Below are 26,410 nucleotides of genomic sequence, written 5' to 3'. Positions count from 1 at the left end.
AGCCCATCCGCCTCAAGGTTGTACGTGTTGTGGCTTCACAAATGCTTTGCTGCATACCTCGGTTGTAACGAGTGGTTATTTCAGTCAAAGTTGCTCTTCTATCAGCTTGAATCAGTCGGCCCATTCTCCTCTGACCTCTAGCATCAACAAGGCATTTTCGCCCACAGGACTGCCGCATACTGGATGTTTTTCCCTTTTCACACCATTCTTTGTAAACCCTAGAAATGGTTGTGCATGAAAATCCCAGTAACTGAGCAGATTGTGAAATACTCAGACCGGCCCGTCTGGCACCAACAACCATGCCACGCTCAAAATTGCTTAAATCACCTTTCTTTCCCATTCAGACATTCAGTTTGGAGTTCAGGAGATTGTCTTGACCAGGACCACACCCCTAAATGCATTGAAGCAACTGCCATGTGATTGGTTGGTTAGATAATTGCATTAATGAGAAATTGAACAGGTGTTCCTAATAATCCTTTAGGTGAGTGTATATATATATATATATACAATATGTATATTTAAATATATATAAAATTAAATAGAATAGGTTTTCAAATTGCAGATATTTTATTCTCTTAAAATAAATATATTGATTTGTATTTGGATTCTTTTTGTGTTGACAACAAGGAGTTATCAAAGGTTTTGTTTTGCTTTGGTTGCATTGTTTCAAAAGGCACAACTTGCTCCATATGAGTGTGCACCCTAGCAACAACAACACAACAAACAAAACAAACAAGCAGCAGGTATTTTGAAAGCTTAGAAAGTGGTTTAAACTGAGACTGTTTGTTTGGGGACTTGCCTGACGTTTTCCTTAGTGTTCAGGGCTCAGTTGAAAAGCTTTGATTAAATTTTACCTTAAAGTACATTTGAGAATTCCACTGTAAAGAACCTCTTCAATTTGACATTTCCAAACACACTTTTCAGTTTCTCTACAACACCACTTCATCCCTAGTTTACAGCAGTGCTTCTCAACTCTAGACTATGCCCTGGGCTAACTGAACTAATAAGGTGCTTAAATAGACTTTTTGAATTAGTTTATCTTACACAAAGTTTGATTTTCTTATATCATTTTATATTTAATGATCATGCAAATAATTTGTTCAATTAAGTGATTGGGAGCTTGGCTGGAATAAACCTGTAGGGCAGTGTGTCCCTACCAGGACCAGGTTTGATGAGCACTGGCCTAGAGTCCAAATCAAGAACTGTGTGATACACAACATTTGTGTCGCATGTGTAAGGGGCTCACAACATATCTATACCTATTTCTTTTTTCTAGTTCAATTTCCGTTGTGACATTTAATCCATAATTACTGATACCAGCAATTAATGGAATACCGTTGTGACATTGAATTGTCCATTAGGTATGCATTTATATATATATATATATATATAAACAATAGTTGATATGAAGAATACAATTTCAGATATCAACAACTGTATTTCTGAATCAGCAATTGTATTTTTGAGATCAGTAATTACGGATTAAAGGTCACAAAGGCTTGCAATGGTGTGAGTCCATGCAGAAGAGACCTGCCGCCAGTTCCTCCGCCGGGCAGCAGGGGGCGAGAGAGGCTCAGGCGCTCCTCTGCTGGGGATAAACGAGTCACTACCAAGTAAACAGTCTCCGTTTGCTTATTGTACAGGTCAGTAATTACATTTTTTCTTAATTAAGCAATGCTTCTGTTGTATAAATGTTAAGTGAACAGTATACAGTTGTCTATACCTATATTCCAGGCTAATAGTGCGCAATATTTGTGTTTAAAACAACGTCATTACCAAAACAATATCGATGCGGCCTGGATTGTTATTGTGCTAATAATATTGAACTAAACTCACGTTTGCGTTTTGAAAATGAAACGTAAAGACTTTTATCCATTGATGCTAAATAAATGCGGATGTTTACAGTGACTCGCAGGCAGAGCCGAGCAGACCTTAAGTGCGTGATTTATATGGGAGTTTTAATTTATTTTAGTCTCTGTTACAAACGGGTTATGATTAAAATTAAGAGATGGTCCAGATGACGTACTGACTCAGTTTAGACTTGTTTTCGGCACCGACCCATTTCCTTGTAAACCCGCCTTCATGGGCCGATCGTACACATGCGCAGTACGACAGACCGGCTTCTGCTGCTTGATCTGCAGAAACGCCCCTCCGGTGCCGCCCCTTCAGCTGTGACGTAGAGCTGCGCGGGAAAAACAGCACGGAAGGCCATCTTTGTAAGGGGTAGACGCAATTTTTGAAGGAATGTTTAATGTAGAAAATTAAGTTTGGTAAACATCTTTATAAGAAACAACGCAGAAGTTTTATATAATTATTATTTTTAAACCGATTCAGCTCACAACTACTACAAAGTCTCAGTTTGTGTTACTTATTTTACACCTATTTCAATGCTGGGACCCGTAATACATGCATTCTGTGATTTCCGTTTTGCAAGGCTCTGCAGACGTATTTCATGTTATAGTATGCATATCCTTGGGTAAACAAGACACAGGTTTCCAGGATTGAGAATATATACTTTAGTACTTTAGTAACAGAGTCACAGCAGAAACCGTGATCACAACAAGGAAGCAAATTGCTCTTTAGGAAATTGAAAAGCTCTGTGAAGTTGCCCCCCCACTTACAGCACAAACGATAAATTGCATATTATTCGTTTTGTGCTGCTTTGGTTTTGAAGATATTAACATTTATTTATTTTTGGTGAGTGACGTCACTCAGCCCCTCCACAACAACCGATTCAAACCAAACACCTCTCTTTTGTTTGTGCCGGTTTGTGCCGTTGAAACTAATGTTTTAACTATTTTGGTTTTAATGTTATTGATGATTATTTATTACATGAGTGACATCACTCAGCCCCCCCACAACAAGACTCAAACCAAACACCTCTCTTTCATATGTGCCGGTGACACAGCATGAGAATTATGGTTATTAAGGATGTGCATGACAAATATTTTGATCATTGATAATTCCACAGCTGTTGTCCTCGACTATTCGAATACTTACCCCCCACCCCCATTCAAAATGTGAAATATTGCAATGTGACAATTTTTGCAATTGCAAAAATTTGTAAGCTTTAATTTAAAATTTAAAAACACAACAACTTTGTTAAATACGGTATTTGTTTTTCATATTCAATTGCTTCTATTAATTTAATTATAATTTCATTATAGTTTTATAAATATATTTGTTATATTTTTAAAAGTAAAATAGCTGAAACATTGATTTCATTGGCACAAACCGGCACAGACGTATCACAAACAAAGGTGTTTGGTTTGAATTGGTTGTTATGGGGGAGCTGAGTGATGTCACTTGTGTTATAAATTATCATCAATTACTTTAAAAGCATAATGGTTAAAACTTTCAATGGCACGAATGTAGCACAAACGTAGCACAAACGAAAGAGATATGTTTGGTTTGAATCGGTTGTTGTGGGGGGGCTGAGTGACATCACTCACCGAAAATAAATAAATGTTAATATCTTCAAAACCAAAGCAGCACAAACCAGCACAAACGTAGCACAAATGAATAATATGCAATTTATCGTTTGTGCTGTAAGTGGTGGGGGCAACTTCATGGAGCTAAATTGAAAGTCTGAATTTACAATAAAAATATATGCAAAATGTATCATGTTTAGATGAAACAGAGTTGCACACAAAGATTTGCATACTTTATTTTAACTATAATCTCTTTGACATTCAGGATTTTGTATTACAGTCGAATGTGAGCACTATGCAAGACAATTATATAGGATCTCAGTGTTATTTGAGAATAAAGACTGTTAATGTAGGAATCTACTTAATGAAGGTTTAAACACTGAGAATAATTCTCTCTTAGCTCTTTAAACTCGGTCTGGGAGGTGGGGGAATAGACAATTTACACGAATTGCACCAATTCATATAGGATCAGGGAGGAGCAATTAACTTCCTATCAGAATGAGTGGATCGCTCATCATCAGCAAAAGACTCATTATAATTACACAGGGAAAACAGATGGACTCACCTCACAATTAATAGCTGTTTAAATTTTAATTAAGAAACCAAAGTTTGATAAAGGAAAGATAGACGAATCCGAAATACGTCCCAGGGTGTTATGGCATTTTCAGTGCGTTCCATAAAAAATGTTTTTTTCTGGGGCAGTTTAATCAAGTGCGTCACTGTTTTTTAACTAGTCTCTTGTTAAAAAAGATCCATGTGAAATTCAGTCTACTTTAACCCTTTCATTGTCCTCTAGTTCAGCTCAAACGATGTACCAATATAACAAGGACTGTCTTTCAGGATTATGTGCATGCTGTTAGGTTTTCCTGTGGGGTTTTAATATTTCTACATAAACATGCTTTTCTTGACATTTTCTCGAATGCAAAGGCACCATTTCATGTCCAGTTTGGTCACCAAATTCTCACAGAGAAATCCATGACTCTTTTTAACTGTCCCTATCTCTGCAGGTAGCTTTAATTTTTAATTCAACAGCCGTCATTTTGTTTCAGAGACCTCGGACAGCAGCAATGATATGGTCATGGGAACTCATGGGTGACTACAGACCATATTAAGCACTCGCCCTTCATACTTGTCCAGTTTAAGTTGCTTATTTGTCAGATGATGTAAATCAAGCCAGCTCAAATAAATCAGTATTTTCTGCTACATGACAGGAAGAGTCCCCCCCCCACAAATAAAGGCACCATTCTCAGTGCAAATGTGTAAAATTTCTTCCTTCCTCAGCCTGTCTCCTCTTGTTTTTCTGTAAAATGCCTTGGGCAGGGTTTCTGGGCTGGCTTTGGTCTGAGTAGCCTGGAGTGCCAACAGGACTCCCAAAACCTCATATTTTGATCTATTTCAGGTTTAATGACCTGCAGGCTCTTATATAAACCAGCACCAAGTGCAGGAAGTGTTGTGCTTTTAGTTTGAGTAGATTTGCATTTGTGTGAAGTCATACTGCATGTGATTTCTCGCTCCAGCAGTAGTGCTTACATAAACGTCCGAAGTGAACACAACTGGGAATGAACTGTTTGCTTCTTTACTTTTTTCACGCTGTTCACAATCCTGAAGACCTCAGTGAAAGCTCCTGAGAGATTCCTTAGTACTTGGAAGGTTAATGAGATATAGTTGTCTAAGAAAAAAGAGGAAATGTATGAGATTGATAACTTAAGAGAGTTGCACGTGTATTTAGGGACCGCCATTCTCCTGAGCTAACTTTATATAATGCAGTAGTTGTGTGTAACTTCAGATTAAATATCCAAATGACTGCAGATGCCAACCTTCAGAGATTGGCGTTCTCTCTACGTGGGCATGTCAGCTCCAGTCTATTTTAATGCAGTTAATACTACTAAGTGTTTACTCGGCGGGTTGCGCATTAACAAGGTGTGTAGCAGAGTTCAAGTGGGAAAATGGTGCAAGTTTAATTATTCACGGGGAAACTAGAGGTTTGAAGACACAGAGGAGTTTTGAGTAATCAAGCTCAAGGCAAAAGGATGGTGTACGAGAGCCTTTTCTCTAAACAATCCCTATTTACCCCTATGGTTAACAAGTACTTCGACGATCAAGAAAGTGGACACACAGTGCATTCTAAGTAGGGAATTTTGTTACTTTAAAATGCATTGTAGCATAGGTTTCTGCAGTGGCCACCTCTGTTTATTGAACCTTCGGTCTGCAATAGAAATCCAAAAGTATCATTTGAAAATATATACAGTAGATATAGTAATCTTCATCCTCATCATCAAAATGGGATCAAATCTTCCCTAATTTTCAGTTTAATTAGACCGTGAGACCTAGGCTAATGCCACATGCAGTGATAGATTTAGATGAAGCCGCCTTAAGCCAACTCAATTTAAGAGACAGGACTGAATGAATAACCGATTCTAAGAGGTAAGGCGTTTATAGCCTATAATCAGACGGATGCTCAGCATTGTAAAACCCGTCCACATTTCGCAGCATTTCAGTGTGATTTATATGTCGCAGCTTGGGAGCCAATTTAGAGATTGTGTGCATTGGCAGTGCAGTATGTGTACACATTAGCGAGCTATTGCAAACATGTCCTAAGCAGCTAAAGTAGTATCTTATACCTAATGGGACACAAATTCACAATTATGAGTACCATTCTATAAAAAATAAATGGCAATATCTAGTCTAGTGAAAACATGCCTCTTTTATCGATTAACACTGAAGTAGAAGCTTTTGTGATTAAGAAACCCAATACTAATGCTGGGGCTTTTGTCTATTATTCACAGTGCCAATTGGTCACACATTACTATGTTAGTGTCTTCTCTGTTTTGTGTTTAGTGTCCATCTGTGTATCAAGACTATGTGATCATCCTCAATTCAATTCTGACGGGTGTTTGCTATTATGTGTTCTTCTAGAATATCATCTGTCTTTTGACAAACAGTCTTTTGTTATTGATCAGCCCCTGTAAATGAACTTCACCGACAGCAGTTTCTGAAGTGTGTTTTCCTCTGGAATAGTTAGTCAGCAAGACTCAGCCCAGACAGCAACACACAGACACAGAATGCATATAATATACAACCAGTCAAATGAATTGAAAATGCAAATTTCAGATCAGCAATACCCTTAAGCATTTTTTAATGAAGGGTTTATTTAAACCAAAGCATATATCATGATAATGTCATTTTGAAGCACAGGGACTTGAGAATTCCCCCTGTAGTGTTCTGTTAAAGGTTGGAAATATAACTTTCAGCTTTTTAATTACTATTATTATGTATATTGTCATGGGTGTTGTTTCCCAACACGCAAACCAAGCAATTGTGTGGGGCCCAGTGGGGCTAGGTGGCCCCCTGATGCCTGTTAGCAGTGTTACAAGCTGAATTGTAAGTTGCAACAAAATCCTTATTACCTCAGATAAAGTAAAACAATACACATTTGATTTGTTTTTCCTGATTTCAGATTTTTTGGTGGCGGGTTCTTGTGTACTGTCAGGCACATATATATTGTTTGTTTGTTTGTTTTACAGTAGCTGCAAGAAAACTTTAAGTTTAAGGTAGGGTCAGAAGGATTTCATTTCGCAAAAGAACCACCAGGATTTAAAATGCCCTGTGTTAAAACGCCAGGTCAGAGCTTCCCAATGTCATAGCAAACGCACTTATTAGCATCGTTGTTGCTAAACCTGTTGCTAGGAAAGATGTTCCACTGACCTGAAGTGGCACGAGAGGCAGCATTTTTTACACTGTGCTATTTCAGTGTATTGAAAAATATATAGAGATGTATATGATGTTTGTTAAAATGTACTTTCTTGTAATGTGTTCCGTTTTCCCCCCTGAATTCGGTCCGTGATACAAAGTGCCCTACACAGCCCATCTATTTACAAATGGTAGAATGAGAGTGCACTGATGATACTGTAGCCCATCCTTATAATGACATAGGATTGTGGCAGACGCCTGTGTCGTGATGGTAAAATAGTCGTGACAGGTAGAGGTGGCGGGGCCCCTGAACTGAGCTTTGATTGGGGCCACAAAATTGACAAACCCCTGTATATGTTATTCTTTTACCAGTTCCAATCTACAAAACGGTTGTGTTCCTGCTGGGGGGTTCACAGTATTTTAAAGTGAGCTTTACAAACTCCACAGACAAGCTTGCCTTGCCTCTGCCTTATTAAAGTCATTTAGAGGGAAGGCCATGATTTTCACATGGGTGTGACTGATTTTGATCCCTATCTAGGTGTGGTTTCTACTTGGTGAGAAAGCTTGACTTATTTTATATTGGAATGCTTAGCCAGCTGAGGCAGGGTGTCTGACTTGCCTAGCAGCTTGTACAAAACCCATTTCACTGGCTTCCTGACATTGAGATGCAAATACCTGTGATATGAGGCTGGAAACGGCGATATAGGTGATTTTGCTCAGACTCCGGCTGTGTAACATGTACTGAAGTATTTTAATATTCAAGGGAAACAGCACAGAGAAAGAAGATCCACCGAAGAAAGAAAATTTAAACACAACACTGATGTTAATTCACAGACACAATTTAATTTTAATGAGTTGGGAACTGGGGGGTTGCTGAGCTCTCACAGGTCAAGGAATCTTGTGTTTTTTTTTGTTGCAAGTGAGTTGAGAAGTTGAAATCATTACTCAGAATCTCTATCTTTTCCTGGTTCTGTGGTTGGAGACTCTTGACATCCCCACACCTTCTCCGATCAGAAAATAATAGGAACCTATATGTCCCAGAACTCTATTCAAATCTATTTCTGTCTGACACAAGATATTTGCAAAGGCTTTGTATTTACAGGCAGTGTGGTTTTGCATTTAAATTGTTTACAGGCTGAATTACATGCTGCACCAAGTCCCACACTTCTCTGGATATCTTTGTTTTTTACTTCTCCCTCCTTTCAAATAGTTTTCCTTTGGCAATTACTGCCACCAGTACAGATTCCCAAATGATTTTATTCAGTTTCTCAAGAACAGCATGTTTCCCTTCTGACATCAACTTTTTTGAGGAAACTGTTTAAAATGGTAAACTAGTGTCTCCTTCCATACATCTAATTCGTGTTAAGTGCATCCTGTTCCCTTAACACACACACACACACACACACACACACACACACACACATGCACACACACCTCTCCAACCTCTGTGTTGTCCTGGTTGAAAAAGGTGCAGTTTTACACACATAAACACAGAAATCATAGCTATCAATAGTCTTTCCAGTTCTCCTACTCCTTAAACAATTTTTGAGCAGCTTCAGCCATTCCTTTAATTCTTATATAAACTTTACACAGGTCATTGAATACAATAGGAGATACATATATGGATAAGGTATTTAAATTCACAATCCTGCTTTATTCATTCCTATTGATATGAACAAACAAAATAAATGCAATGTAACTTCTGCTGCTGAATAAGCAGTTTATTTGTTATAATATATGGTTAAACATTATGTGCAGAATTCAGCTCAACTAATCTTGTCATTTTGAGAAGGTACCTGTGCAGTTATGCAAAGATGTTCAATACAACAAAATATACCACACTATTTAATAAGGGAGATGTTTGCTCTTGCTGCACTATAAAGGCAATTGGTTAGTAACCATCCTAGCTAGTGACAGACATTTGTGTGCACATTTTATTCACAGTTTAACTCAACCTGGTATCCTTTTTAAAGACTCCACAAGAAGCGATTAAGTTGAAAGCAAAATGCTGAAATATAAACACTGGTTCGTTGGTAGCTAAACATTTGTATTTATTAACATTTATATACTTATTCATTTATTATATTGAGTCATGGCTTGATCAGATTAATGTGGAAAGATTGACAGGAACATGTTTAGAATTAAAAATAAAATAAAATAAATAAAATTGATTCCAAAGCAGGACACCAGGCTAAAGGAAATATAAAACTATAAATACAATGGATTTAATTTTATAACTACTACTTTTAAATATAAGCAATCTATTAATGAATTGCACTGTTATGTTTATGACCTAATAAATAATGGTTTTATTGCTGGATGTATTGAGTATAAACATACAGATTAGTTTATATTTGCGGTACGTTCTGTTGTTTAACATGGATTTGAATCTTACAAATTCTATTCAAGTTTCAGACCAACATATTCATTTATTTGTTTTCCTTCCTAAAATCGAACCCATCAACCTTGATACTCCAAGAAACCTAGAAATGTTTCATTTCCAGTTTTACTAGTCATTGCCTTCTTTGTTTACTTTTCAAGAATGCAGTATCAGACCTCGGCTAAGCTAGAGCCAATAACTAATTAAAAATTAACTTGTTGCTAATGGAAATGCCCAAACTAATAATTGTATATTGATAGTCATGTGCAGTACACACTGAGCATATGTGTAAACATTAATAAATATGTCCATTGATGCCAATAATTTTTTAACAAAGTGTGTGCTATGAAACTGCACTGAGCCTGTAATTGGTACGCTCATCCCTGTTGAGTAAATTAAGTAACAAATTATGTGTAATTCTCATGCTGCCAGATATTTCTTATTAGCTTATTTTATGAAGGAACCACAATGCACCAGAAGTGAATTAGTTAAAGGGTACATGTTAAATAAAACCATCTTATATTATTTTTCCTAATGCTAAAAACTGTTTGAATATTTTAAATAATAGTAATGACACATGTATTTTCAGTATAGTCACTGAATGGAAATATCTAGAAAAGAAAGAATAAGCCTCAAATGCTTTTAGAAATAAGACATTGGTCTCAGAGCTTATTTACCTAGAAAATGAAACATTTGCTGCATCCTTGCTCAGTTTACACTCTGGTCTGCAGAGTTTCTTTCTCCGGAAGGACAAGAACTAAAGGAAACAAAATCCCCTTGGCCATTGTCAGAACTTTCAATTCATCTGCCACGAAGAAAGGAGACACCTCATCAGCCACAAACCTCACTGTGAACTGACGGTTGATACAGTAGATCAGGTTATCAATGTTTGCACACTGGAAGGCTGCACAGTAGGGTAAGCGCTTGGTGGAGCATTCATACCATAGCCGGGCTATGACGTGGTAACGGTACACGCTGATACCCAGAGCAGGGTTGACATCAAAGCGGTAGATGAAGTTTCTTATGGCCACCATCTCTGTGGTTCGCTCTTTACTCCCTACGATCAAGCTTACCTTCCACGAGTCTGTCTTGGGGTTGTAGCGAAGCAGAGTGTATTTTAAAGTTCCCCCAGAGACAAAGAGCTGTCCGTTGCATGCTGTGGCTCGGTGGGCCACGGCAAAAGTGTCGTTGGGCAAAGGCGCTACAAAGGACCATCTATCGGCACGTGGGTCATAGCGCTCCACAGTGTAAAGGCACTCTCCCCCGATAGCATAAACGTAGCCCTGTAAGGCCACTAGTTTGCACTGGGGTCTAGCTTCATTCAGGGGGCAGATCTCCTTCCAGATACCTGTTACAGGGTTGTAACAGAAGACGCTTCTAGACGGCTTGAGGTCAGATCCTTGGCAGCCAGCAGCGATGAAAAGATAGTTGTCCATAGTACACATGGAGCATCCTTTAGATATGACCTCTTTAGGAAGGCTGCTCAAGGGATGCCATATGTCTTTATAGTCATCGTAAAAGTAGAGTCTGCTTGAGGTCCTGCTTTGGCCTGCTTCGGCACCATTTGCATTAGGCCTCGTCCAGTCTTGTGGGTCTATATCTGCTACCACGAGATATCGTCTGCCTTTCATTCGCTGCTTTTGAATTTGATCTCTGTCATCCGCTCTCAGCTTCCCGTACAACCCTGGGTCTCTCAAGACTTGAAGATAGTTATCAGACATGATTTTCAAAACTGCTTGTTGGAGGTCATCAATGCCATGCTTTCTGGCCAGGCTGAGTGCTTGGAGACAGTTTCCCAAGTCCAGTTTGCACTTAAGGCTCTCCAATTCAGAACTGTCTATGTTCTCCATGGGCATTTGTAGAAAATTGGCTCCAGCCACCATTTCTAAGCTAGTTCCAGTAAGGAACACAGAGTCTGTCAAGGGACTCACAGGACTGGGACAGAGGTCCTCTGATGACGCAGTTCTGGAGCTGAGCCTGCTGTGCATTGGAGTGGAAGCCCTGGGATCCAGAAAGGGGATTTGGAGGTCCGAGTTCTCCACAATCTGCGAAATGCTCTCCTTGCGGATGAGGCCGTGTCTGTGCTTCTCAGAAGGAAGGGACATCAGACTTAAAGGTGCATCTTTACTGTGGAACTCAGGATCCTCTGTGAAAACAAGATCCCGGGTGATTACGGGGGACGTTAAAGGACTTGATTTTACGGATCGTTCGCCTCCGCTGTTGCCAGCACGTCTCCTCTCCCATGTTCCTTCCAGCTCCATCAGAAGTGAGTCCTGCAAAGTAGAGTCCTCGTAGCGCCTGCGTGTGGGGCTGGAGAAATGCGACTGGAAGGCACTGTCATCCGAGATGGACTGGGAGGCAGACTCCACGTAGTAGTCATAGATTTTCCCACGCACCTCCAGTGGCTCAGCTCCAGGTCTCTCCAGCAAGAGATCGCCGTCTTCCACTTTAATCTCGGCCTTGGACTGGAAGCTGAAGTAGGAGCCCGGGTGCTCTAGGTCCTGTCTCAGCTCTCGCCCCACACCAGCCCCGCTGGGCTCCAGCTTCCTCAGCAGCCGTGGGGATCGCCCGCCTGTGGGACTGGCCCGGCCCAGTTCCTTTGCAGCAGGAGGTGACAATGTACTGCTGAGGACAAAACTATCAGTCTGTTCGTGGGGCTCCAGAAGACTGGAACTAATTTCTCTCTGCGTGGCGTCGGCACTGTTCTGTTCAGAGGCAGGCATCTGGCTCTGCGCTTCAGTGCCCTGGCGTACAGGACAAACCCCATTCACCACATGCACATCTGCAGGCACACTTGGATCCTTTGCCAGACTTATGTCACATGCCTTAGTCCCTGTATCAGGTTTATTTTCAAAAGTCCCCTTGTCAGCATCCCCGGGCCGGCTTTTCCGTCGTGGGCGCAGCTCCGAGTTGCAGTTGATGCAGGAGCCCGCAGTCACCTCTCCTGGCCCCTGCTGAGGTACATTTCCATTACTCTGGTCTGATCCGTTTCGGTGAACCCTCTGCCCCCTGGATCTGTAGAATTTATAAGCCCATGAAATGAGCAGCACAGCCGCCACGGAGACCGACAGCTTGCCCAGCAGCTGCATGTCGAACTGAACACCCAGGAGATCAGCTATTGGCATGTCCGAGCTGACACGAAGTTTCCCAGCACTGTTTGTTAATTATTTCCCTCAGCTGATGGGTGGGAAGAGTTTTCTGCATTTAATCAACTGGACACGCTCTTTCTCTCTCTCTCTCTCTCCCTCCCTTTCTCGTGTCTAATCCCACCTCCTGTGCCTTTCCTCACTGACCTTCACCTGTCCTCTCAGAGGATCACTTTAAACCTGACACCTGAAGGAACGCAGCTTTTGTTTAGTGATTTGCATCCCAGATCCTGCTAGGCGGGGCTTAGTGCACATTGCTACGCACAACAGACTGTCTCATGTGGTTTTTGGAAAGCAAAGGTTAAGACATATACTAGTCTCTTGGCGAAGGAAAAACTGTACTTCAGAAAGTTGTGAGAATCTGATCACAGGACCCGTTTTCAAGACTGTGCAAATACAGGATTACACTACACTAGGGCTGTAGTTTGCTTAAAGGGAGTGGGATGCTGATTATATAATATTTATTAAAAATAAAACAAACCAGGATACAGTCAGGTGATAATAGTAAGAAGTTGTTTGCATAAGCAAAGCCACACAGCCTGTTTTGCTTCCCTTCCCTCTTTAAATTGTGTTTGCTCTGCTCAAGTGATAGACAGTCAGCATATATTTTGTGAAGATGCTTCTCAGAGGTGGACTAAATGTAAAGACCTTTTTAAAAATATTTTGTACTAATTCACTGTTGAATTTATGCTGTATATTTTAATAGTGTCTGTCTACACCAGGCTACCAGAAAATCCATATTGAAGATGTAAAGAAACTTTATTTGCATTGTAGATCATATGATTAAATATAACATTATTATTATGCAAATCAATTATATTTACAATGTCTTCATAATATAATCCTTAACTGTGGTTTACATAAAGAATCAACACCAATTACTCTTTGTATAGTCAAGGTAGTCTATGGGGAAAAAGTGGCAAGCAAGTTTAACCTGGTGTTATTTCTCTCTATATATAAAAACGTAATTAATTCTGTTGGTCTATTGGACACCAAATAGATATCTAGGGGGGGAATAAAGATTAAGGTTACCACATGAATATTACTTAAACCCATTTGAGGACTTTGGAGTGAATGAGGCAGGGTAAGATGTAGCCTAGAGATGTGACCCACAGGAGAAAATGAGAGCTAATGGTAATACTGTAAGATCTATACTTCATGCTGCTTAAGGAAATGGCGATGGATTTAGCTTGGCTTCTGTGATCATTCTGACTTTCTAAGGGTACCTTTTGAGAACCAGGAAGGAAACAGACACATCAATATGTTCATTTTCATTCTACCTCAGAAATAGGTTGACATGCAGGCTTGTGGGAATGGCATCATATCTAAGTCATTGTACAAATTACACCTGAGATGATATTCTTCGTTGGAGACTGATACACGGGGAGAAAGAATATGGTTCCACAGGTGGCAAAGAAGAAGCAAATGTGGGGAGGAAAAAAAGAGGGTTTAATGTTGGTAATAGGGTATGATAAGCAACTTGTGTTGGAGTTGGAGACCCCTAGAATTAAGGGTCTTCTCATAGTGATCACATGAACGGTGACTTGAAGGCACTATTGTGTGTTGACGTTCGACTCCATCTCAGTACCCGTTTCTCTGCAGTGAGTGAGAGCTATTAGGATGTAAAGGACAGAACTGAAAGCAGAAGCTTGCAGGGTTGTTTGTGTATTTTGATTTAAATAACAGATAATTGATGCTTCCCTAACTCCGGTCTCTGCCAATATGCACAGCTGGCATCTAAGCAGAGACCGAATGCTTAAAACACAAGACACAGATAAATATTTGAGGAGCATCTTTTCTAATGCAGGCACTACTAAGTCATCTGATATCGGTTTCTCTTAATTAGGTAACAAGAACCCAGGTCAGCCATCGTGGTTTATTGTGAATTATTTATGGGTAGGCATAAAGGACTGACTGCTTCCCTGCTGCCTCACACTTTGGAAGCACGTTGTTTCTGAAAAGTGATTGACAGTACAGCAGCCATCGCTGGAGATGCGGGCACGACTGACAAAAACCCAGAAAGTCTTAATTTCCACCTGTTCATCAGTGTAGAATCTCATTCATCCAGTGTATAAAAGCGATTCACACTTACAGTACTTCTAGTGCCACAAAACACTTTCTGCCTATCGGAGATACATTAATGAAGTAGATTTGTATTTTCAACAGAACGGGAGGTTAGTATTGATGAAAGATGAAAGGCGAGATCGATCCAAAAACTGTGAAGTCTTAGTGTCGGCTTCGTCATGTTGGGATCACATCGTTGAGGACCTAAACTTTAGGCAATAAGGCTGGCATTGATCAGAGATTTTCAGAGACAAATTGGTTTCAGTTATATTTTGATTTCACATGGGTAATCTTGCTATTTAATTGACCGTTGAAGGTACATGTGAGTGTGTGTGCACATATATATGTATTTATTCCTTCCTAACCAATTTGGTATCTACTTAACAATCAGTAATTACAGCAGTTTCAAAGCCATGCTGATGAAGCACAGATGTCCAGTTTAATCCTAATTGATTCAGCTAAAGCCACAGGCCACAGAGTTGAATGTCTTAATTCACACCGGGTAATACATTTTTTATTTTGCCCTCTGGTCAGACCACTTTAACTTGTTCAGATTCTATTGATTTTCATGTTGAACATTGTACCTAATAGCACTAGATGTTGTTTGGCATGTTTGTGTGGTGATTCAGACAACAAGGTTAGAGCATCACGGAACAAGTGAAAGGAACTTTTGGAAGGTGACGTGTTAAAGAAAACCCTCTCATCTGATTTTACTTTCACAATTAAATACCACAATGACAGATAGATTTACAAGGTCCTATTGTACTGCTCCAGAAGACCTTAAACCTCATGATTACTTGTTCCATCTCTGTGGACATTTGAAATTAGAAGACAATCAATTTCCAGTGAGATTGCTTGAACTAATGCCTCTAAATTGCCGATTGTCAAAATACAACGGTACCTGTTAGACACAATATCTTAGAATATCTTACACCGTTATGGTGATTTAGATGTTTTATCAGCATTTTGCTATCTGTATTTTAAATTCTAATTTACTGACAATATAATTGAACAGCTATGCGATAGTCAAACATTGCTTCACAAATGCTGTAATTCCTCATTTGCATACCATCCGTCATGGTGTTATATTAGTTAAATGGTAAATGTGGATAAAACTGTACAAGCCCTTTGGATGATTTAACTTAAGTAAACTTTCAGCTACCAGAGTTTAGTTTAATGTTTACTTGAATGGTACTTTGTGTACATGTATTTGTAAGAAGCAGTAAAGAATAATGATACAATCCATATTTTAGGGATGTATATAAATATAGTACAGGGAGGCTCCTACAGAAAGGACTTAGAACAAATAATGGTTTGTGTTTTGGCAGATGCATATTTCAGCAAGACAAATAATAACAGTAAGTGTGTAATCGTGAGCTGAGAGGCCCAAATTGAATGCGCTGGGACCCACCTGTGTTATGTCTACAACACCATCTAAAGATGGGTTTCACAAGACCAGCACGAAGCGACAGAAACATCTGCACAGTTGGATTTACTGAAGAATGTGTCTGTCCTTATGAATGCCTACTCAGAGACCACATCGTCCCTGAGCCATGATGTGATAGTGTATTAAAAGCCAGTAGTCATACCCAATATAATGCATATTCATTCAGCTTTTTCTGTGCAATGGATGTTTGTACTAACTCTGAGCAGCAGGTGCACACTGAGGTCTGTATGTACGATTTAGTTTTTCCCATTTTACTGACTCTTTTACGGGTTCTCGTTTGTTCACAGTATACTTGACTCTGTAAACAAACTGTGTATCATCTACTTCGAGTAACATTTGTGCAAATATCCCAGCAGAGGCTAGAATCACTGCTATTGCAAAACAGACAGTAACCTTAATGAGCATTCAGTGCGTTTCTATACATATTAAACAGCGTCAATACAAACAGCTGAAGCTTTTATTTTAATTAGGAAGCATCTGTGCATGTGAATTTGTCGCAGGTGTTCCTGTTGTGTTACAAGAGCTTTACCTTTTGTTAGCCAGTTTTTTTACAGGCTGAATAGAGTAACACAAGTATGCATTAGGGTTTCTCTTTTGAAAACCATAATGTGCGGCAAACATTGATATTTGTCACTCGTTCCCTGCTTGGATTGTAACATCGTGAAGCTTCTTTTTACAAACCAGATTATGAGAAAATCGAGGGGAAAATAATATACCTAAACAAAAATAATTGGCATTTACATTTTTCTGGCTAATAACCCCCTTTAAGAAGGCATAGATCTATACTTTACCAACAGGTCAGAGACAAGGTACATAGACTTACTGCAGTAATCCATGTAATGCAATAGCTAATATAACTACTTGTAAACCTTAAAATAGCAATTAATTACTGTCATCTTGAGATGATACAACCATGGATCCAGACAGATTTCTTTCCTCCTTTAAGTGTGTGCCAAGTGGGTGGTGAATTTGAGCATTGGACTAATGATTCCCCATGTCACGAGAGATGGCCTACCTGTGTTGTGTACTCTAGCAGCTCATGAGTGATTTGACAGGTGGGGCACAAATCACCCAAGCGTGTAGTTTCCACCCCCCCATACAGAGAGAGAAAAAAAAGACGTTAATCATTAGACAAATAATGCTAGGTAACATGCCAGGAATGCGGAAAGGAAATAATAATGGAAAAAGCTGTCATCCCATCACGTTTTATCACCCCTGATGACATATTAACCTTGTTACGCTTTCCGTTCACCTGCATTATAATCCATGAGCAATCCTTTCTGTGAGAGGTTTTAGTTGAATTTGTTATTTCTTATCATAATTTGATATTCTTCAGATTAGTTAGTTTGTTCCATGTGTGTCCGTGCTTTCACAGCTTTGTAACAACCTCCACTAAGAAAAACAGTGTGCCTGATAATCAGCATCTAAGTGATTTTCGATTGTAGTTCATTACCAGTATACACATATTACTTTATTATTGTGGTTATCATGTTTTCATCAGTTCTCGTACAATGTAATTTACTGAAACATATATACTGTGTACGAGTTCCAAATGAAATCTAATCATTTTTCCATGATAAGCTGGCAGTTCGGGGCATTTGCCCTTTTAAGCTACACATTATGAGTGCTGTTTATTGAGTGTAAGACTTTTGTATATTTATGTATTTATTGATGTTTGCTCCTTTATCCATGTCAACTCGCAACATAACAACAATTACAGGAAACTGAAAGAAAAAAGGTATATTACTGAGAATTTAATAATAAAAAAAACTGAATACAGGACAATATAGAGGAGAATGAAGCATTTTCTGAGATTTACCAACACACTCTACCACTGCTAAATTCTGTGTAGATTAAATTATTTCTACCTTCTGTATTTGGAGATATATTTAATTAATTCCTCTTAGGTTTGCATCAGATGTTTACTATAAATACAAAATAAAATTACGTCATTCTCTTTTCTGAATTTCTGAGCAATTTATGGACGTGAGGATCTTTCATGCAGATATTATACTTTTTCTTGTAGTCTTAGGGTTCTTTCTCAAGAGTTGAAATGATAATATATATAATATCAGTTATTTCTGGTTTTTCGAGGGGCCATAACAGAGCTGGTAAAAATACGTGGGCTTCTGGTGTACATGTATGGAATCACCTATAAAGAAGATACATATCTGTGTCAAACTCTTGTTAAGACACACTTATTGTAGTATGTTTTGGGATGTGAATGTTAGACTGTTTCCAGTGTTTCGCTGATGCTGTTCTGCTTGTTAACTTTTTACATTACACTGCTGCGTCCCACTGAGTTTTATCAATTGAATATAATAATGCTTTGTGGTGGAAGTGATCAACATTGGAACCTAAGGCTGTTTTGTGGCTTTTAAAATGGTTATTATGCTTATTAGTGTCTACAATTGTATTTATTTTTTTATAAGATTATGGTTTATGTCGTGATGCTCATTGTACAAACAGAAACCTTTCATAACTGAAATGGATGCAGACAAACAATGATGTACATTTTTATAATGCAATGATAATGCCTAACGATTTCATGAGCCAGACTTCACCGACTCTTTGATGGGTCTCCATTGTCCCGAGTTGCTTTACCTTCACAACCACATCCGTCTCTCTGCTCCTCTGTGGTTTGGCTCCTCGCAGCTTGCCCTGACACCTGAATTAAATATGATCCACCTTCTGAACTTTCCTTTAGATATGCTTCCCCTGTGACCATCACCTTACAGCTGAGGTTCAATTCTCTGCTTCGGATTTTCAGTAATTTCCCTCTGCACCTTCGATATCTGCAGGTTAACTTTTGGGGAATTTCTCTAATTGAACTTTTTGCTTGATTAGGCCCCGAGCAACATGGTTTGAAAGGTTTTCTGAATTTATGCCAATCCTCAACCCCTTCATAACTCATAAAAGTTGTCCAATCGTTCTAGTTATCCGCAAGTAAAATCGATAATTAAGAAATCAGGTGGCGTTAACGCCTGAGGATGCTGCAGAATCGGGTGCCTCTGGATATTGGGGATACTGACAGATAGTCCGTCTCCAGGGGCAGGTGTGGATATTGGGGAGAAATGGAAAGCACAGATTGGAGTTTTGGTTAGCTGTACCATGGCTAAGAGAGGCTAGTGATTTTGGTAAAGAGGGACATGGTTTGTTTGGCCTGGCTGTCTCACTGGGTTTGGGGGCATCAGCATTGTTCCACCTCCCGATTCGCATCAGTTTCCCAACTAAATTAAAGGTACTCGCAGGGGAACTTGGCAGAACAGTGACAAGGAGTGCAATTTATATGAAAAGATTGTTTTTTTTTCTTAACCATTTCTTACTCCTCAGTTGAACAGCCCTACAGGCCTCACCACAGAGAGTGACTTAAAGAGGCAAAGCAAACCTTTAATACGAAGGTCCCTCACTCGGATGTTACCTAAGCTCCCAGATCCTTTTTGCTACTTCAGGTTTTCACAGTAATCCCTTAATATGTGGTGTGTCTTGAATGGCTTAAATTGCAATTCCTCTGAATAATAAAAAGAAGGATTATTCTGCTGTAAGTCGCCAGGCAATAGCTATAGGAGCGTCTGGACTTGGGGTGGAACAGAGTAATACGATCGTGTGAAGGGAACAGGTTATCAGACAGTATGTTATCAGTCAGTTTCCATACATCGTTCTTTTTAGCTTGATCTCTGACTGGAACACTGCAAAAAAAAGAAAAGAAAACCGCCTCTGACTGCAAGATATTTGCTTTGTAGGAGTGGCCACTTAGCAGGGCTGTGGCCAATCTTGGGAAAAAATTCATCTAAGTGTGTATAAATCCCCTCAAAACATAGTAATGTGTGCACCAGAAGGATAGGAGAAAAAAAAAGACCTTCTCCACTCCATTATAAATGCATGCGTGAAAGAAACACACCCTTTAGTCCAAACGGTGTTTTACTTATCTTACCATTTTCATAAATGTGAACTCCATCTCCACAAGAACAAATATTTTCTTCATCAACAAGTGGCAATCAATTCGTGACAGAGCTTCCAAACCACTGTTATCAAAATAATAATTCACATAGTTACCTTATAAAACTATTGAACCGTACAAAGATTTCAATGTGATTCTTATGAGAGGTGGCTTTCTTGGGTGTCTCATAAACGTCTATTTCCCTGAGGTACTCGTATGAAATCGTACATTTTCCTGTTTATGTTGTAATAGGGAAAACACAGCAGGGTATGGTTTGACCGTGTCCTGGTTTCGGTAGGCAATTCTTTGGCAGTGATATCGGACAACGAAACAAAACACAAAATAGTCTGTGATTTGACAGTACATTACATTTTGATAGGAGTACAGTCCCAAATAGTTAAGCATATTATATGGTGTGATTGTGGGAGAATTGGAAAGCCCCTGAGGTCAATGTTTAGATCATAGTGCCGTCTTTTAGGAATATGTCTCAGAGCTCCATTTTATATATAGTCTGAGGTTGCTTGACATACAGTGGCCTCAGTCCAGAGAAAAGACACTTTCTCATTTCTAAAGACTTGTGGGAAACTCGTGGGTTAGCTATGATGTCTTATTTTCTGGAAATAAGCATTAAAAAGGTACATTTGAAAACAGATATAAAACAAAAAGCAGATTATATCTTCTATTTTATACAAGCCCAATCCCACTGCCTTTGCAAAAACAGCAAACTAATTAACATGTTATTATTACGGCACAGGTCTGCGATATATTTAGCAGCCTAATTTGACTTATGTCTCACCACTTATTTGCCTCAATAAGACAGTTTGGCAAGTCTTGATTCTGAAGACATTTTCACAGAATAGGTACTCATCACGGCAATTGACAGTCTAAGGAGATAAAATCACGGATAAGTAATTCATTAGAATGAGAAACTCGTTACTAATTGGTATGCCAGTGCAGAAAACATACACTCCTCCGTCTCTGATATTAAAACAAAGATAACGATCAACTGTCTCATGAAAGAGAACCTTAAAATACAGGCCGGTCTTTTCTGAACCAGGAGGCTGATTAGCTTTCAGTTTTCTGATTCTTTCCTTGTGATAACCTGTTCTGCGGGGCAGAGAGTTCAACACACACAATTCAAAGAATAAGGGGTATCGTTTTGAGTGTTTGTTTCTGACCCGGATAATTCCCTTTTAAATCCTCAGTGCGAATGACTAAACACAAGCAAAGGCCGTGAATTATCAGAAAAGGGTTTGTCGTGGGTCTTGTTCCCGATTTAGCACTTGAGTCTGAGAGTCTATTTTATTGACCTGGATGGATGCAAAACACATACTGTATTTCTGGTCAGACTTAAAGGTTTCACTAAAAACTTTCATATTTTTTTTAACCAAGGTGTGCTCTCTGAAACCTTCACAAAGAAAACCCTCATAATAAAATATAAACCAGGCTGTTGTGTTTTTTTTTTTCTTTTTTTTTTTTTTCTTTTTTTTTTTTAACAGAACTGATGTTTATTTATAGACAGACAGAGGCGAAACAAGTAGACAGTTAAACAAGAAGGGGAGAGGGGGCGGGAGGTCTGACTGAAGGTGTTTTTGTACTTTTCTCTCAAATTTATTTGTTTTTTACAAAAAGAAGTGGGGGGGCTCTCTTGTGGTGGTGCTGCTGCCTGGCAGATAGACGGATGGACGGAAGGACAGACTGGAGGATGAACGGACGGACGGGCGTCTGAAAAGGCTGGAGGAAGCGTGGTGTTGTGTCAATGCCTCACGTCAGCTCAAGAGTCACTGTTAGGGCGAGCAGAGCCACGGTCAGTCCCAGCGTTTCCAAACAAGAGGCGGCGTCTGAAAGGACAAGAGAGGAAATGGACCGGTGAGTTTGCGTCGCTTTGCCCAGATAAACTCTCCCCTCAGAAGGTCTCCGCCTCGAGACAAATAATGGGCTGCGAGTTCAGAAAACTTGACTCGGACGAAAATCGATCCAATCCTCTCAAACATGCGGACATACAAAAGGAATTTAAAGAGAAGAGAGAACACAGTGAAAATGAGACCATTTTCCAAACAAAGACTCGGGGGTGTAGGCAAGAAATTGCCAAGCCATATTGTGAAAGCTGATTTACTGCGAGGTTTCAAGTAAAGGCCTGAGGACATTCTGGGATCAATAAACTCCGAGCAACCACACAAGAAAGATGGGTGGAATGGGCTTTTCTTATTTGCAAGCTTTTTTAAAACATAAGGATCAGCCCACATAAGAATAAACACATTGCATAGCGTTCCACACCAGAGCATGCTATCAGAGACCATTGAAATCATCAATAAACCTAATACGTCGCCCCATATCGGCCCTGGTTTTCAATTATATCCATTTGGAAGAATGCATGTGTTTTCTGTAGGGAGTCCTGTGAGCTACTGAGTTGGACGTGGTGTGGTACAGTGACACACACTTGCGGTTCTGTTCGCAACGCAACAGAAACCAATCACAAAGACAGAAATGGCTAAAAGGCTTTTAGTTGGATTCTGCAAACTTCAAAAAGGATAAACAGGATGTGTGAAAAGGAGTGCTAAATGAAATAAACAAAATGGCCGACATAACTGTCCGTTAAACAGGTGAAATACACAGAGGATATTTTTCCTTTCCAACTTTAAAAACATTTTCATGTCCTTCATGCAAGAAGATTAGCAAATCAGGGGATGTATACCAGCAAGCAAGCCACAGAATTGGAGCTAGCGATTTCTATTATTATGTTGTTTATTTCAATTAGCTCAATAAGTCTGCCCATTATGTTATTCTAACAAGGATAAAATGATCAAAAGACAGGATGGCTAAAAAAAAAAAAAGGGTCAGAGTCTTATGAGGCAGAGGAGCTGTTTTACAAGTGTTTTGACTTGCAAAAAAAAGAGTCAAAACGTGTCTCCCGGTCGCCTGTGATCTCTGATTCATAGTGACCTAATTCTGTCCGTGCTGTGTTACACCTGTTTTGAAGCGAGGCTGAATGTTTTGCATATTCAAATGTATTAGGCAGGGAGGAAAAGAGAGAGAGAGAGCCTGCTGCAAATCCTCAAATTATTTCTCCCAGGAGTCTGCAATTACCAGATGTTAAACAAAACAATAATACAAATATCTATCTATCTATATACATTACAAGGAATTGTCTTCATATCCCAGGAATTGCAAAATACAGTTCCACCATTTCAAATAAAGATACACAGTCTGCAATGGATAGGGAGTAATATATATATATATATATTTCTCTCTTTCTCTCTCTATATCTATCCCATCATCAACAATTTGTTTTTCATTCAGCGTAATTTGAGGGGGGATTTGGTTCACATGGCTGCCTCTGGTGCCTAGTGCTGTAAATTCCCAGGTATAAATAAAAGTACATATAAAAATGATACTAAACAAAGTAAAATAATCAAATACTCACTTGTATTCTCTGTGCCTTTCATCATGCTTGGGTTTTCTGTAAAAAACAAGCAGAAAATTACTCCTGTGGTCCAGCAAGATGTTTGCAAGGTTAGCATTCCTACTACTGGGCAAATCTATATGATTTTATTTTTGTATTGTATTTCGGTCTACACTTAAATAGTCTCTCTCTCCACACGTTTTGCAGAGACCACCCTAACAATGAAATCAAATGACAATGTATTCATGTTTGTGAGGGCTGGGTATTACGAGCCGGCAAATTAGTCACATGAGGCATGTCATGGTTTGCCATAATGGAAGTGGCACAATAAAAAGACTTGCAAAAGATGAATTGTATTGCGGTATTGGGAGTAGGAGCTCTGTAATTAGAGGATAAGACACTTTATTTTTTGTGACACCTAATAAAGGGCCTGGGATTAAAGTCGGGAGGAACAGAGCACAAACACTTTGTTAAACCCTAGGGAATTCATTACTTGGCACAAACCGACAATGTTCAGACTTTTTTTCCCCCAGAGTTCCCCGCCTCTCCTACCTGATACTAAGCAGAAACATTTTTAAAGCAAACTGGATCAAACAGCCCGCAAGTCAGAGGGTACACACAAAGGCTGCGAAGACACCGAGAGTATTCTGCTGACATTTATACTGTAAGTAGCCTAATTAACTTGTGTGGAGGGAGGATTGATCATTCCTTCCAAAAGCGACACCTTTTCAAAAGTCAATTTCACATTATGGTCTCATACGCCATGAGCAGACCTACTGCAGCTCCCAGAAGACTGGGAAAAGTACCAGGCCTTTCTGCAACTGCACAAGCTAATGGCTGCTGAGCTGTTCAAAAGTGCTCCAACTTTTATTTCAGTCTGGGGATCTTTATTTCCACTTCGACAGCTCAATAGTGACCCCAAACCATCCACTAACATCGCTTAAAAAAGAATACTGACGTCAAGATACCGATAGCTTGGGAGTTTGTGTAGCGCTTTTCTGAGGTAAGGAACAAAGATTACCAAGATTAATCAAAAGCACTGTGACAAACCTGAGCCGCTGTCAATACCAGAAATCGGGAGCATTCGTAATGAGACTACCAAAGTCATGTGTGTGTGTATATATACACCGATCAGCCATAACATTATGACCACTGACAGGTGAAGTGAATAACACTGATAATCTCGTTATCATGGAGCCTGTCAGTGGGTGGGATATATTAGGCAGGAAGTGAACATTTTGTCCTCAAAGTTGATGTGTTAGAAGCAGGAAAAATGGGCAAGCGTAAGGATCTAAGCGACTTTGACAAGGGCCAAATTGTGATGGCTAGACAACTGGGTCAGAGCATCTCCAAAACTGCAGCTCTTGTGGGGTGTTCCCGGTCTGCAGTGGTCAGTACCTATCAAAAGTGGTCCAAGGAAGGAAAAGCGGTGAACCGGCGACAGGGTCATGGGTGGCCAAGGCTCATTGATGCACGTGGGGAGGGAAGGCCAACAGACGAGCTACTGTAGCTCAAATTGCTGAAAAAGTGAATGCTGGTTCTGATAGAAAGGTGTCAGAACACACAGTGCATCGCAGTTTGTTGTGTATGGGGCTGCGTAGCCGCAGACCAGTCAGGGTGCCCATGCTGACCCCTGTCCACTGCCGAAAGCGCCTACAATGGGCACGTGAGCATCAGAACTGGACCACGGAGCAATGGAAGAAGGTGGCCTGGTCTGATGAATCACGAGTTCAAGGTGTTGACTTGGCCTCCAAATTCCCCAGATCTCAATCCAATCGAGCATCTGTGGGATGTGCTGGACAAACAAGTCCGATCCATGGAGGCCCCACCTCGCAACTTATAGGACTTAAAGGATCTGCTGCTAATGTCTTGGTGCCAGATACCACAGCACACCTTCAGAGGTCTAGTGGAGTCCATGCCTCGACGGATCAGGGCTGTTTTGGCGGCAAAAGGGGGACCTACACAGTATTAGGCAGATGGTCATAATGTTATGGCTGATCGGTGTATATATAAATATATAAAATTGATCTTTCTGTTATGCTTTCTTTTTTGTCTTTTCCGATTGTGTTTCTAAACCTTGCTGTCTAACGTTTGAAAGGCAGAGAAAAAACACAAAACGGCGCACTTTAACGCCTCGTGGCGTACACGTGGCAAGCAAACAGAATTGTGTGTTTAATTATCCTCCCCGATCCACTTCACTGGCACTGAGCTCACTCTCATAAGGGCAGCACACTGAAGCAGTGAGTGTAAAGCAATTGAGAATCACGGCACAGCTCCTCAGACACACCGACAAAAACAAATAAACAAAGGTATTATTTAATCATTTGGCATATTGATTTGCAGCTTCGTGTTTGGGTAAACAATACATGTTTGAATAAAGACGGAATCTCCGATCTAATATGAACATCCTCCAGAGAGGGGATTGTTTCTGCATTTTTTTTTTTTCTTCAAACGATCTCCGAAGCACAGTTGTCTGTGTCAATGGAGACGTGCGTTTCTTGTAAACGGTGTGTACAACCAAAACACACTGTTTTACTCTGCATGCAGGTTCTCATGCTTCTTTCTACTCACCAAAGACAATGAGTCGAGTGTGAGTGTCTGTAGAGCCCAGGGGATTCTGGGCCGTGCAGCGGTACATCGACCCATTCAGTTCGGCTGGCACTCGCTCCAAAACCAGCTCCTTCCCATCGTGCTCTGAGCTCCCATCCAACAGACGACCTCCGACCCGAGTCCAGGTGAAAAGAGGCTCTGGGAAAACCTCATTCTGCAAGCAAAGGGGGGATGGGGACGGGACAGTTTATTAGCCTTAAGCAGTTACTAGTTATCAAAGCATATTCTTCAGAGCATGGGTTCTTAATACAGCATTTAGATCATTCTTCAAAGGTGTCGGATTGTGCTGAATTCAGTTA

The 26,410-nt window shown here is 39.9% G+C and overlaps 2 protein-coding genes and 1 long non-coding RNA gene across 4 annotated transcripts in view; 1 reads left to right on the top strand and 2 right to left on the bottom strand.

The window, feature by feature from the left end:
• The first annotated feature begins 1,560 nt into the window (after positions 1-1,560).
• LOC136713831 (uncharacterized) overlaps positions 1,561-26,410 on the top strand; it is a 32,999-nt gene continuing 8,149 nt past the window's right edge. Inside the window, exon 1 of the long non-coding RNA XR_010804981.1 lies at positions 1,561-1,643. This is a non-coding gene — a long non-coding RNA (uncharacterized LOC136713831). The remainder of the gene's footprint in view (positions 1,644-26,410) is intronic.
• On the bottom strand, positions 7,943-12,780 carry klhdc7a (kelch domain containing 7A). Its single transcript, XM_066691045.1, has one exon. It carries the CDS (start codon positions 12,624-12,626, stop codon positions 10,215-10,217), a length of 2,412 nt encoding a protein of 803 aa, XP_066547142.1. The 5' UTR covers positions 12,627-12,780; the 3' UTR covers positions 7,943-10,214.
• LOC136713830 (immunoglobulin superfamily member 21) overlaps positions 21,254-26,410 on the bottom strand; it is a 193,712-nt gene continuing 188,555 nt past the window's right edge. The window contains exons 8-10 of one of the 2 annotated variants that reach the window (XM_066691049.1): positions 26,073-26,265; positions 23,523-23,558; positions 21,254-21,939 (exon numbers count right to left, since the gene is read on the bottom strand). In XM_066691049.1, coding sequence (XP_066547146.1) covers positions 21,863-21,939; positions 23,523-23,558; positions 26,073-26,265 — 306 coding nt within the window. In that variant the 3' untranslated portion in view covers positions 21,254-21,862. The remainder of the gene's footprint in view (positions 21,940-23,522; positions 23,559-26,072; positions 26,266-26,410) is intronic. The other variant, XM_066691050.1, reaches the window with a different exon arrangement.

This window comes from Amia ocellicauda, chromosome 18 (assembly GCF_036373705.1).
Source record: "Amia ocellicauda isolate fAmiCal2 chromosome 18, fAmiCal2.hap1, whole genome shotgun sequence".
Classification (NCBI taxonomy): Eukaryota; Metazoa; Chordata; class Actinopteri; order Amiiformes; family Amiidae; genus Amia; species Amia ocellicauda.
This window is presented reverse-complemented; position numbering and strand designations above follow the sequence as displayed.